Source organism: Lipophrys pholis (assembly GCF_963383615.2).
Source record: "Lipophrys pholis genome assembly, chromosome: 21".
NCBI classification, from domain to species: Eukaryota; Metazoa; Chordata; class Actinopteri; order Blenniiformes; family Blenniidae; genus Lipophrys; species Lipophrys pholis.
In genome coordinates, this window is record NC_137649.1 from 16,547,772 (window position 1) to 16,562,602 (window position 14,831).

The following is a 14,831-nucleotide window of genomic DNA, read 5'->3' on the forward strand; positions in this document are numbered from 1 at the left end:
TCTCATTTAGTAAATAAATCATGTCTAATGTCACTGTATCATCGCTTAATATGGACTGCCTCGCATCCTTCTTGACATAATCCTTATATGAAATATATTTTTAAGAATGATCTCAAATTCCACAAGTCAAGATTCATCTTGCCCCACTATTTAGAAAGTTTAAACTGTTACCAATTTAATCTGTAAATACTCTACAGACATGCATATTTCATATATAATATAATTAATGATAAAAAAAGATCAACAGACACATTTCACAACTTTTTCTTCTCATCATCCGAACCAATGAGGAAACCCAAAAGACTTTCATTTACGACTTTGTCATACTTAATCCAAACATCAACTTTTCATCAAATTGTGACTCTGTAATTCTAGAAACAAATCATTATTTTCACCAACGAAAGTTGGGCGACCAGCAAAGTTGACTGAGAAGGTTATTTTTTTGTCTGCGTGTATTTATTTATTTATTTATTTATTTGTTTATTTGTTTATTTATTATTATTTATTTGTCACATACAATGTTAACAACCAGAGTCACTAACATGTAGTGAAATGACTAGATTTTGTTCATACAGATTTACCCCTCGGTAGCAGCCGTACAGAGCAGCGCTCAGGGGGACCTAGGGGGGCCGGGGGTCTTGCTTAGGTACCCCTAGTGCATGTTTTTTGGGGAATGTATATATGTACAAAGAAGATTGTATTTCAGATTTATGAAAATGAACAAAGGTAGCGCCCATATGGAGAAGGACACATTGCAGTTATGTGCAATGTGTCCTTATCCATATAGTACATGATTGCAATGTCCACATTTCTTCTTATTTTGAGAGGGGTATTTTTTCCAGTGTGTTAATATCCATTGTAGTAATTGCAGTCATGTGTTGTTCAGAAGACAATGTTAAAGTACAGTCACATCGCCATTGTTTATTCATCCACATTCTACTGCAAAAAACGTAAATACAGTTTTGGCCTCACAGGATTGTATTGTCCATATTGGTCCTCCTGTCTTCAGCATGGTAATTAGCTATTTGTCCAAGAAAAATGTCTTTATTTGCAAGATGACTGGTCGTTTTCTTCTATGTACGATCTATTTGAAATTTCCAAAAGACACTTTGCATTCAATTTTTGTTTCTTGTGAGGCTATTCTATAGGGGTTTATTTTTCCTAGTTGAGCCAGTCTGGGGGGGATTTTGAATTTACAATCATCATCCTGCGAAAGGCTCACTTTTTATTCCACTTAAATTTCTGTTCAGGGATAAAAACAACAACCAACTGTGACATTTCCATCACATTGCTTCTGTTTTTCTTGTGGCAAAGCAAGTTTGTGTTTGGCTCCCTTGTTCTCAGCTTATTACACTAAAAAAGCATGGTCTGTCTGTGTGTGATCATCATTTGGATTGTATATCCTTTCAGTCTTTCTGATTGTGATACCACAGGTCCCCACTGTTGGTGAAATCTTCATTTTCAGCAAAACATCCATTCATTCATCTTCCATCCCCACTTCATCCAAGTGTCACAAAAAAGACCTGAGGCCTAACAAGCAGGCAGACTGGGCAAAGGTCAGGGCACACAACATTCCAAAGACAATTTCTAACTTTAAATCAATGGAGCATACACATATTTCATTGTGGAATGAGGCTGGATTATGGTGCAACTTCTCACAAGTGAAGAATGAACATACAAACTCCACACAAAAGCTAAACCAGGAACAATAAGGCCCCTGAAAGGAATCTCTTTCATTTGTTTAATGATTCTGAAGCCAACTGCAAATCACAATTTTGGAGTTTCACAAGTTTGACAATGTCATCTTTATTATTTTGCATACTTTCACAGAAAATAAAGTATTTGTTTGTTCTTATATCTAAAAAAAAACTATTTCGATTTTTACATGATGAAGGAAATCACTGAATCAAGTGCAACATGGTCATTTCTTTAATGCAGGTTATCTGTGAGAAATCCTGATTTTCCTTTACAAATTTACTTTCTCTTATTACATGTTATTTCACTGCTGTACCAATTGTGCTCATTGTACAGTGCGACTGCTGGGTTGTTCTACTTCCATATGCTTTACATAAGCTACAGAGTTTATACAAAAGATCTTGAATAATAGACTGTATATGAGAGAAACAGAGCAACAGTGATTTTCTACTTTGGCTCATCTGTGATAGCTCAGGATATGAAAACAGTCAGGAATGGTCTCCAACTTGATGTGGGAGAGCAGTAGTCATCGGACCACCATTGTTACTGGGTTTGTCTTTGCCTTTCATGAAAAAGGTAAGCAGCTCTCCTTTCCCTTTGACAAATATGGGCCCTCTTCGGATAAAGCGGAAACTATAATCTTTCAAAATATTGTAGCAATCCTCCACCACCTGAAGCAAAAACAGGACATCGTATTTACACAAGGCTGAAAACATTTCTATGTCTAAATGGTACAGAAATCCTGTGGGTACAAGAGAGCGTGTGCTACCTGGATGTTTCCCATCACTCCAGTTGACTCCATTCTGCTGGCCACATTGACTGTGTTGCCCCAGATATCATAGTGAGGTTTACGAGCTCCAATCACTCCAGCGAGAACACCTCCTTTATTCAGACCTGAAAAGGTCACAAAGAAACATGAACACACAGGCATACTAGCAGACATACCTGTAACTACTCACACAGACACATGAACTGACCGATTCGAAGCATGAAGTTGTTGAATGACTGTTTGTTGAGGTTGCCGAGGGTCACCTTCATAGCCAAGGCAAAGTCTGCCAGGTCAGCAAGATGCTGCCAGCGCTCAATCTGTGACAGAGTCTCTTTCTGTGGCAAAACAATGTATGATATTACACCTATAATCATCCCTGTTGGAACCATCTAAACAAATGCTGTAAAATGATCACACCTTGCTGTATCCATTACTGTTGCTCTCTGGAGTGAGTCCTGAGGCGGCCATGTAAGTGCTTCCTATTGTTTTGATCTTAGTAATGCACCGAAACTCGTCCCTGTCTAATAACTGAATGACAAAATGGGCATTGATTAATCTCATTTTCTTACAGTTAGTTCTCAAAATGTACAACCGAGTACAGAAATTGTTGCAGAACCTACGCTGTCAAAGTCTGAAATGATCTCATTGAGAATGCGGAGACACTCAATGCCTCCATTGTTGATGCTCTCCTCAGTGTAGAAGTCAGAAAAGTTGGGGATGGAGGCAAACATCACACCTATTTCTTCATAAGACTGGCTGTACAACTCCTGCAAATGACAAAGATAAGAATGACTTCAGGAAATTAACTTCAATAAAGTTCATAATCACAAAAAGAGATAATTTGATGTAATTGTGCAAAGAACCACAAGATGGCACTAACTAATCAGCCTTATTGTTCCGCATATGCTGCTTTCAAGGCTTTAATGATGCATTTATCAGAACATATTATGTTGATTATGAGAAACCATTGCTCTTCATCACACTTTTTATATCATAACCTATAAATATAATATAGCATTTATTAATGCTCATACTCGTACTTGGTACACACTCATATGTACCTCGTCTCTCTTCTTTGAGCCCAGAAAGTGCTTGGCCACATGATCCGGGAGCATGTTGGTGACCAGTGCTTCATTCCAGCGTCTCATTTCAAACACCCTTTCCTTCTGGTCATGAATGCCAATCTTCCACAGAAACAGCTGTCTGGACTGATGTTCCAACTACACACATACAAAACCCATATTATATATTTTTGGGAGAGGCGTATTATAAGAAGGCTAACAGTATTCTTCCCTCAAAACCTGTGGATTAGATTATGGGTGACAGTTCATGTGTGGGACTTACATGGCGAGCAAAAAGGTAAAAGCTGATCATCATGACAATAATCATCATGGTCATGAGGTACTTGGATGGCACAATGGATGTTCTATCAACAAAAAAAGAAAGTTAGGGATGGATTATGTCTGACCAGCACATTTATCAGTCATCAGTTGTAGCCACTCCTTACCTGTAAGAAGCAAACTGTATGAAGTCGTACAGATCATATATGTCCCGCCAGCTGTAGATGTTAACAGCTCCAGTTGCTGTGACAACAAGCACCATGAGGCCAAGTTTAATCAGGTGGCTGACCTGCACCAGCATGGCGGTCGCAATCAGCGCCATGACAGCCATGAAGCTGTAGTGCTTTGGATTCTCGGCACAGCCTCGGTCACCGAACGACTCCAGCATGGGGCCGGATGTGCTGTTGTAGAGCCGAAGAGACGGTGGGACACAACTTAACTGCAAAATCAAAAAATGGATACATGCTAGTTAAACAAAACAAACAATATAATGGCAGAAAAATAAAACTAATCTATATCAGTATTTAGAAGCAACAAGGAAACAATAGATGTAAATGTGGTAAACCCATTTAGCCTGACAGCAAGCATGATTTCTACCCACACACGGTCATGTTGTTAAGTTATTTCCAACTGAGCAGGCTCTGGAATATTAATGCACACCCTGTTGTTGTGAAGCTCCTTTTCTCCAATGTGTGACTGTCACCTCTACATGGCAGCTAAGACGGCAAAATGAATGTTCACTTCAGTGTCCTCTGTGGCTGTCAGACCTCAAAGGCAGCAGTGTGTGTAGCACGCTGCTCCTGGGGGGCCGTAACAAATGAGCCAGCAGGCAACTACACAGACAACTAATGGACCCCTTTGGGAACATGTTCGCAGACACATAAAAGCAAGTGATAGTGTGATGGCGAGAAAGTGGTGGCACACTGATAGAAAGACACATACATACATTAGAGTTATGCGATAAGGTGACGTTTATTAATCCCAAATGAACCTGAGGGAATTTTGACCAAATGTATCTTCCTACTTTGACATGAAAGTTTATTTTTAGGTCCGTGACAAAGAAGCTTGGGCAAGTAGAGCCACTAAACTTTCAATCTGTTACGTGAAAAGACATTTCCAGTTTTGTACAGAACAAGAGAGAATCTTACCATGTCAGCAATCACAGCCATTGTAAGAACAAATATGGCTGCCATGGCCCATGTGTTTCTTGCCCATCGAGTGCGATCGATCCACATGGAAAAGGACACCAACTTCATGGAGAACATCTGTGACAAAAAAACAATTATTCAGAAAATAAGTTTGACTTACCATCAGTTTTGCAGGATGAATATGGCAAATCCAGCCACCATCGTTTGAGAAGTTATGTTAAAAACCATCAATGACTTTGGTTTTGTCTGCAACACTCAAATTTCTTTTATTTTCTCACCCTGGGGAAGATGGCGGCCAGGGAACAGACTGTAAGGATAAGCAACAACACCTCCCCGATGGCAAGAGTCACATAGTTCACAACCAGCCTGGAACAAGAAGACACTTCATTAAACCTCTGGATGGCACATGAACCATTTCATAGATGACTAAGCGGCCTTATCTTATATGACAGAAGTTACTATCTGCTGGATCATGGAGCTTTGCTCAGGGTTACGATACGAATAAACTCACAATGGGTCTATGAACACCTCCATTGCCGTGATGAAGAACAGCACTATGTTGCAACAGCTGAAGGCTGCTCCACTTCTCTTCTCCTTCTCCGAAGAGTAATGTTCCTCCAGCTTTCCATCAATAAAGCGCAATGAAACGGGGTTGATCTGATGGTCTTTCATTCTGTTAGAAAAAAAAAAAAAGATGCAGGAATTAAATTCTACTAACCAAAGACCTGTGGATGTATGTATGATAATTTGTATATGTAACCCAGATTTTTTTCAATTCGTCTTACATTTGCTGAGACTCTCTCTCAAGCAGCTCCTGCTGAAGTCGTCTGTTGATCACTTGTTCCTGTACCGTCTTATTCCTCTGAGGTCACAGAGTGACAAAACAAGAGACCAGATGAGGACAATATTACCAAGTGTTTTTCCAACAGCTTTGTATCCATTAAATGCAATTGAATTTGCACACGTGTGTGTGTGTGTGTGTGTGTGTGTGTGTGTGTGTGTGTGTGTGTGTGTGTGTGTGTGTGTGTGTGTGTGTGTGTGTGTGTGTGTGTGTGTGTGTGTGTGTGTGTGTGTGTGTGTGTGTGTGTGTGTGTGTGTGTGTGTGTGTGTGTGTGTTGTAACACTTCAAAATCAAGTAAACAGAAAATTGGGGCTTTGACAGAAAATATCAGATTTATCATGATTTACCTCCTGCTTAGACTCAGTGGGTGTAGATTGGTGTGAGGTGGTGTTCCCACTGGTTGCAGTTGTGTTGATCAGCTGGTTTGAGTTTCTGTTGGTCAATGTGCCCGGCGTCTGAGGAAGAGGGGGTATAAACAAATCCACTGGACTTTAAGAAAATGACACCTTGAATTATATCATTGTTGAAATAGGAAATTAAGTCTATCATCAGAAGTGCAAAAACAACTCACTGACCTTTCCATTAAGCCCATTTGCTGCCTGTTTAGGAACTAAAACTAAATATGTGTCGATGCCTTTCTCCAATAGGTATTCACATCGATCTCCACCGTTCCCTTCTTCCAGATCAAATTCCCCATGCAGGCTGTCCATAGTCGTCTGGGAAATATGCACTCTCCTGTGTCACACAGAAACCCATTGAAATGAAATACATCTGAAAAAAACTGATGGCTCTCAGTGAGAGACAGGAAGTAACAGCACCCTTCTCCTACCCAGGAATCCCTCCAGATTCCATCTTATTGGCCACAGTCACATCAGTGGACCAAACATCAAACTGCCAGCGCTTCTGCCCGAGTACTCCTCCCAGCACAGTGCCCGTGTGAACGCCGACACGCATGTCCACCTCCGTTTTAGTCTTCTCCCGCACATACCTGAACAAAGAAACGGGACAAGAGGTGTCAGCAGTGTCCCTCTGTAAAAAAAGTGTCCAACTAATTCCTACAGTGCCACTGTCCTGAATATGACTGATGAATGTGAAGACAGTGGCTTTGAAGGTCTGGGATTGGGCATTAGTTCTTATTAGTTCGTATTTAAAAAGTGAAGTCCCGACTCACGAAATGGCGTCTACCATTGCGAGGCCCATCATTATGGAACAAGCAGCATGGTCCTCTCGGAAGTCAGGAAGCCCGCAGATGCAATAGTAACAATCTCCAAGAATCTTAATCCTCAGTTGGTGATATTGCTGTAAAATGACACCAGAAGTTCCATTTTTAATAAGTGTTAAAACCAGCTGTGGAAAAGCAAATCCCATGATCTGGAGCTCCACCTTTATGAAATGCAATCAAATGTGAGAGGAGAACACTCACCGCTGCCAGTTTATCGAAGCGGGCAAACAGTTCATTCAGCAGCTTTACCAGCTCCTGGGCACTGCAGGCTGAGGACAACTGAGTGAAGCCCACAATGTCAGCAAAGAGGATGCTGCAACACAGAACGTTACAGATAAATACTTGACAGTTCTGTTAAAATATTAGACTAACACGTCTCTAAATGGTGTGTTTTGTGACCCCTGACCTGACGTTTTCATGGCGGTACATGTACATAGTGTTGAACTGCTGCTGCTGGACTTCTGTCTGATCGGCCTGGTTCTTCATGCCCTGCAGCATCTCATCTGCAATATGTTTGGGCAGGATGGACAGTAACAGTTCCTCCTACGCATGGAGAAAGCGAAGCATCCGTTTGAGAGATGAGAGATATGATACACGCATGGTTGCGTCTCAGTGGAGTAATGGTTAGCACTCTCTCCTCATGGCAAACAATTTCCTGGTTCAATTCTAGGTTTGGCTTGTTGGCCTTTCTGTGTGGATACTGAGACTCCTGTGCGTTTGTAGGTTTACTGGATACTCCCTTTAGGTGTAAATGTGAGTGTGTGTGGTTGTCTGACTCTCTGTGTTTGCTCTACAATGGACTGGCGACTTGTCCAGGGTGTAACCTGCCTCCACCCAGTCAGTTGGGACCAGCCTCAACCCCCCGCAACTCTGAGTTGAATAAAGTAGCATAGGAAATGGTGTGCGTGCGTGTGTGTGTGTGCAAATCAAATATATCCAATGTCATCTTAAGAGACATTGTCACATGATCTGGAGTGCCCCCCCCGCTGGCTATCTCAATCGTGCCCTCTGTTGTAACTGTACCGTAGGAAATACCTGTTCTCTTTTTGTTTGCATGGTGAGTGGAAAAAGTTAAGCTTTTGGGTTAGAATCAGCTTTCAAAGTGTGCAGAAAATATTATTAACTGAACTTCTCATGGCCCCGAAATAGTTGGATCCATTGTCCATTGGTACCAAGGCTCATGGTTTCTTTACTTTGCCACACCTTTAATTCTTCGCTCGCACACAAACAACACAATTATCTCATCGGCAGATAAACATTAACCTGACACACACAAAAAAAACTAATGCAATAAAAAGAGCAATCCTGCATGAGGTACATTTATAGTGTATCTGCTTGTTGTCAGAGAGCTGAGGTGATCTAATTAATCTGATGGCTGCTGTACATGTGAAAGATTTCTCCCTAATAGCCATTAGCCTGGAGCTGAGCAAAACACTGTAATGAGAGAGCTCAGGGTGTTCTCGCTCGCCAATCTACTTATCTGAGTCCATTTTATTGTTGTGTTGATCTTTACCAGGGGTCTGCCACCTGTGGCTCTGGAGCCACATGTGGCTCCTTGCCTCTTCTGTAGTGGCCCTGTGATGCTTTTCACAAAATTATACATAGATTTACCCCAAAAAACACCTACATTTTATCTTGTTTTTGTTTTCTTGAAGCACATGAAGTCAACTTATAAAGGGCTTTTATGTAAGGCACAATTAAAATGACAAAAATGGGGGAAAATATCTGATGCCACAAGAAATGGGGACAAATACTGCAAAAACAGATAAAAAAAAAAATAATAATAATCAAAAGGATTTGTAAAAGACAAAAATCTTTAAAAAAAAAAACAAAAACAAAACAAAACAAAAAAACATTCTATGTCAAAATTGTCTTCAAAAAATGTTGAAAAAGAAAAGTGAAACCTCTAAAATCAGACAGAAAAATAGTTTAAAATGTAATTAAATAATGATATGTTCACCATCCAAAATATTACTGAAACTTCTTGAATACAACATAGGATACAATTTTTGTACGTGTATCAAAACTACAGTATATCTGAAGCTTTAAGCGTTGTGTTCGCCTCATTTTAAAGGTTAAACATGTTTGATGGCTCCAGCTAAATTTGATTTGGAGGAAAGTGACAAAAATGGCTCATTTTGGTCATAAGGGTTGCAGAGCCCTGCTCTATACTGATGGAACTTGGGTTTGCAGGTCTGAACGTATGTGTGGGACCCCTGACCCCCCATCAGCTCCTTGGAGTACTGTAATGTGGCTGCACCTCCACATCCTAGAAATTGGATTGGTCAATGCAGAAAGACTGGCGACCTTTCCAGGGTGTGACCTGCTCTGTGCCCAGTGCCAGCGAGGACAGGTTGCAGCCCCTTTTGGCTGGTTTGGATAGAAGATGGATGGTTGGATAGTCTCATTAAAAAACATTAAGCGCATGTATAATTTGTGTGTGCGTGTGTGTGTGTCGGTGTGTGTGTGTGTGTGTGTGTACCTGCTGGGTGCTCTGCTCCTCCAGTGTCAGTTTGACCTCGAGCGACTGACGAGCTTCCAGGAATGCCGTCCTGTATTTTCTGTCTGCCATGTAGTACGCCATCACCCCCACTATGGCTGCACACACGTACAGCATCACATTGGCAAAGAGCTGAGGAAAAGAAGAAACATTGTTTGGTTATTTTATGGGGTCACTGTGCCTTTAACGCTCAAGCAGTGGATTGAGTTGCTCTCAGGGTAGAAACAATCTTAAACCCTCAACTCCGCAATAAAATGTAGGTTGTTTTTTTTTAATGAATAAGCTGTGATTCTAAACACATTTTATGGCACATTAGTCACTGTCATAAATGTGTGGTGTATTCAGTGTCCAAAATGAAGACAACTACTACAGTGAGCACAATGCAACTGCACCGTAATTATACGACAACACGCAAAAGGAAAACTATATTGTGTTTCATGTTATGTGACAAAAGGCAAAGATGCATGCACAAATTCATCTTTAAAAATTGAAATACATTTTCATGCTTTCATGTTTTTGTTATTGTTGTGATTAATGTTGTGAGTTTAGTCACGAGGTGTTGACAGCTAAGTCTCTTCAAATCTGGTCATGTGCTGCATTTTAATATCCCCGTCATGTTCAACCTCATTCTTGTGCAAGTTTGAATAGATTTCAGCCTCGGGTCTGTTCATGTCACGTTTTCTGTCATGTGGTTTAAGTTTGATGTTTTGCTGTGTTTGAGGTTTCGTGTCATTGTCATTGGCTGCGGCACGTTGTCTCTCTGCTCCGTGTGTGTGCACAGTTGCCACATTTAGTACTTAGGTGGTTTTTCTTTATCTCCTGTCTTGATCATGTCTCGCATGCATCGCAGCCTTTTAGCAATTCATGTCTATTGCCTGTCTGGTTTTGACCCTGGAGTGTTCTTTATTCCCCGTACTGGATTCCCCCCCCCCGTCTGTCTTGTTTGCCTCTTTGTGTGCCAAACTTATCTCGCCTCTGCACTAAGCTGTCAAAACAGGTCCGTCTCAGCGTCAAGCTTCAGGGATCTCCCACTGAGCCCTGACATTACTGTTTCATGTCTTATCTGATGTCAGTTAATTGACGCATCCAAACTGTCACTTCAGACGTTGCAGTTATTTGTTGTCAACGTCAATATTGAATTTATTTCAGTCTCAAATAGTTTTTGTATGTAGCAGTTTGATCGGCTATGAGCCTTCCTCATATCATCTTTTTAAAATAAGCATGTCATGTTTGTAGGTGGGAGCATTTAAATCCACCCATCCATCATCGTCATCAGGGTCTAGAATGAAGACTAAGACAACATAAACAAATCTTGTACCCTTGTGCCAAATGGCAGGCCACGTGTCCCTGTCCACATGGTGTGAGAGCGAGAGGCCACATGGGGATGTTTGCCCCCGCAGCAGAAACGGGCTCTTGGCACATTGAAATCCAGTACTTTAAAAAGCTGACATTTCTGACGACTCAGTTCAAGTCATACAGTGGTTGATCGCACTCACAGAGTTAACATTGTCTGGGTCAAATTGAGGAGGGTGAGGAATGCTAGCATGACAGTCAGCAAGCAATTGGTGGTCAGCCCTGGAGAAAAGGGCATCGGTTTTTGCTGACATGACATATTTCACACTGTGAGCTTTACTGTATGTGTACAAGCCCTCTGAGCCTGAAGGTATTTTCAGAACTTGCATGGTAATACAGAGCATAATAAGAAACCTGGAGAAAGATGGGACATTACAGAAAAAACACACTAAATACTTTTTTTTTTTTTGATATCTTGGATAAAGCATAACCAAACAGGGGGGGTCAAACATACGGTCAATCGGCCAAATCCCAAATACAAAGGAAATATCAACTTTATTTTTTCAATGAAAACAACAGCTGGTTGTAATCTATCAGTGAGAGTTTCACTGTTATAGAGAGAATACTGGCGAACATGTAGCACAAAGAGCCGAACTGAGAAAACAGTGAAGCTGCAGTGAAAGCCAGCTGACGTCAAAGTACTGCTGAGGTGAAGTGGGGAAGACAGAAATGCTGGAGGCTGAAAAGATCATATTCCCCAAAGAGTGAAAGGCAGACAGGATTTCAGATATTTCTGCAGATTTGGAAAGCCAAATAAAATAATTTGTTACATTGTAAAAAAGAAAGAAAGAAAAAAAAAAAGCATAATTTTGAAACTGTACTTAATTTGGTCTGGTCCGGTCCACTACAGATAATATTGGCATGTGAGCACCCTCCAAACTAAAGTTACTTTGACTTGACGTAGTTGGATTGTAATTTGAACATGAATTTGCCACAGGAAAATTAAATCGAACATTCACAATGACAAGTAGTCGTACTTTATTGATTCTGCATTTTGTGTAATGCCACGGTAGTTCCATTTGAGGACATATCTTCAGTATTTTCCCACTTTTGGCAAGAAACATGATGACATCCTATCTCACAATGTCTCTAACATACATACACTACCGGTTGTATCTGCTTGTGTGTTTCTAAGAGCTCTGCTCACCTGTCTGACCAACATGGGCCCCTGCACGTTGTCTTCAAACCTTTGAGCCACGGTCACCCCCAGGACCAGGGTGTGTATCCCACAGGAGAGCGCTGTGAGCAGCACCAGGGGCACCAGGTTCAGCGGCAGAGTCAGAAAACTGGAGAAACTGAAGAAGGCCTGCCAGCCCACAGAGTCACTGGCCTGTGAGAACCGCTCGTAGTTCAACCCCATGTAACATAAAACATGGACGGTGACCATCAGCCACAGTATATACGGCACCGCTCCACGTGAGACAGGAGATTTGGGGAGTTTCTGCAGCCTGCACAGCACATACAGCACGATGTCTGCAGCCAGACCCACCGCAGCAACCACCACCATGGCCAGCTTGTCATCGGTGTACAACACTGCGCACATGATGATGACGAAGCTGTTGAAGAGAGCGGCAAAAATCACCAACACCAGCAGGTTGTCCTCCCTCTGCCGACGGAAGTAGTTCTGATAAATTCCTTCCAGTGACTCGGGTGTGAAGGTTAGGCGCACAGCGCGCGGCAGGCAGTAGCAGCATCTGGACTGGAGTGTGGTCACTTCCCGGCTTCGACCAGCCTCAGAGTCAGGATCACTGGGAATCTGCCCTGAATACTCCACAGAGTACTCTGCAGACTGCCCAGTGTCTGTCGTATGAACCCGATTCAGAGACATGAGTGTTTATCAAAGTTAATCCGACCTGAGAATGTAATACTGTACCTCTGGAACACAACTTCTGAAGCACGCTACAAGTGCAAAATCAATGGAAAAGTTGTGCTGCGTCCCCTCATTCTGCTTTATGTGGAGATAATCCCATTGTTAAACATATACAAGTACAGAATTGTCTTCAAAACCAGATTAAAAATGCAAAAAGAAAAATCCCATTCCAGTGGTGTAAACGTCCAGACAGTGCTATCAAACATCCATAATTAAAAAACCTTTTAATTTATTATCTTCCTCGAGTACCAATCCTTAAAAGTAGAGAAGACACTGAGATCCTCCAGCCTCTCACTTGTTGCGAAGAAAAACACCCTTCTTGCTGAAGTCCTGTTTCCTGCCATGACTGGAGCAACACGTGGAGATCCAGTCCAATGCTGAAGTGATGTCTCCCGAGTAGGTAATAAAACTTTGTGTAGACAACAGTCCATCATTGTTCTTCAAAGGTAGAGAAGTGCTAAAGATGATCGATTCTCGAATGCTCTACTGAAGTTAAGTCTGCTTTTTTTTTTTCTCTCTCTCCTCCCACTCCCCCTCCTCTTTCTAAACATCAAACCCTCTGTTACTGTTGCTAAGATGAAACCAAAGGAACTGCAGCTCGCAGTCATGTCTTGGGAAATGTGGTGTGAAGAGCTGACAAAAAGGGAAATCACTGAAGCGACTCAAAACAATTTGATTTATTTTCTTATTTCAAAGCCACTGAAGACATGTACAGTGAGTGAATCAATCACATTCTTCAATAAACAAGATAAAAAAACATTTTCCAGACATATTGAAATAAAACAATCGCACATGCAATTTTGTCATTTGCTTGCACTTCTTATGTGATCAGTATGACAGACGGTTGTAAATTCACTCTCTGTGTTGATTCGCTGTTGGTGATTTTCCCATCAAACCACCTAAAGCACTTCCAAGAGCCAACACTATGGCCACCAGAACTCCCACAGTCCCCAGTGTTCCCAGTGCCGCGGTGCCCAAAGCTGCAGCCCCGAGTGCCCCGGCTCCAATAGGTGCCGCTGCTGCGGTGACCGTCTCCATGCCGATTCCTTTAATTAGCTCCGTCCCCGTGAGAAGGCCCTGTCGCAGATTCACTTGAGTGTTGAATGGACTGTTTGGTGCACCCAAAACAAATGCCCCTGCTGCAACAAGCACGACTGTGACGAGTTCAGTCACTGTCAGCAAAGTTGGTTTAAGTGGCACTCCTTTGATTGCTACGAGCACGCCGAGAGCCACTGAACCTAAAGCTGCTAAAGTTGACTTTCTCGAGCCAAACATGTGATTTGCTGCCACACTTGCAGCTCCAAGAGACACCCCAGCAGCTGCAGTTGCCCCCAGTGTTCCTCCTGTGCAGCTTCGGACCCCCAGAGAGGAGCTCCACAGCAAAATGGCTCTTAAGGCCACTGGCAGTATTATAGCCACACCCAGAGTTACCTTTCCAGCCACCTCTGGCCCCAGCCCCACCATGCCCACCGTTCCTAGCCCAGCTCCAAGCAGCCCCGTGGAAAGAAAAGCCACCCAGAGGACGGACTGTAGCATCAAATACACCTCTGTCTCTGGCCCTTCGCCCGTTTCACCTGCTCCTAAACCTACGAAGAAACCAAGAATTCCCACAAAAACAGAGTAGAAGAAAATCCTCTCCAGCAATTTGCATTCAGTTTTTGGTCTTTGGCTCAAACTCTGTGTCATGGTCTGTCGAAGAACACAGAGAACCAAAATGCTCAGTCCAATGCTGAGAACCCCCAAAATGGCACCCATGCGTCCATACACTACAGTGAGATATAGAGTGGTGAAGATGATTAACAGAGCAGTGGTCATGTCATTTATATTAGACCGAGAATAGACAAAAAGGACCAGAGCGACTTCAGCTGCAATGTAGATCCACGTTGGAAGAAGGCCTGCTAACACTCCTGTCGCCACAGCACCCAACACAACCAAGACTCCTGTTGTGAGCTCTGTCAACCAAGGTACCCTCACCCCAGCCTTGGTCAACAGCGACATCCCCTGTGCTGCGACGATGAAGCCATTTCCAAGAGATATGAGCATGGATGTGAACACGAGGCACGCTGTCACCACCGCAACACCCGTGGAACCAG

The 14,831-nt window shown here is 42.4% G+C and overlaps 1 protein-coding gene across 1 annotated transcript; it reads right to left on the reverse strand.

Annotated features, from left to right (window-relative positions):
* Positions 1–1,743: 1,743 nt before the first annotated feature.
* On the reverse strand, positions 1,744–12,696 carry LOC308126240 (adenylate cyclase type 3-like; the record flags this gene model as incomplete). The annotated part of the gene is made up of 20 exons (XM_080490476.1): positions 1,744–2,366; positions 2,465–2,589; positions 2,673–2,799; positions 2,882–2,992; positions 3,085–3,231; positions 3,526–3,684; positions 3,809–3,890; positions 3,972–4,243; positions 4,953–5,069; positions 5,231–5,318; positions 5,464–5,625; positions 5,738–5,814; positions 6,141–6,248; positions 6,369–6,528; positions 6,623–6,781; positions 6,965–7,092; positions 7,217–7,328; positions 7,422–7,558; positions 9,498–9,647; positions 12,016–12,696. The coding sequence occupies 20 exons, from the start codon at positions 12,694–12,696 to the stop codon at positions 2,184–2,186; spliced, it is 3,285 nt and encodes a 1,094-aa protein (XP_080346602.1). The 3' UTR covers positions 1,744–2,183.
* Between the last annotated feature and the right edge of the window lie 2,135 nt (positions 12,697–14,831).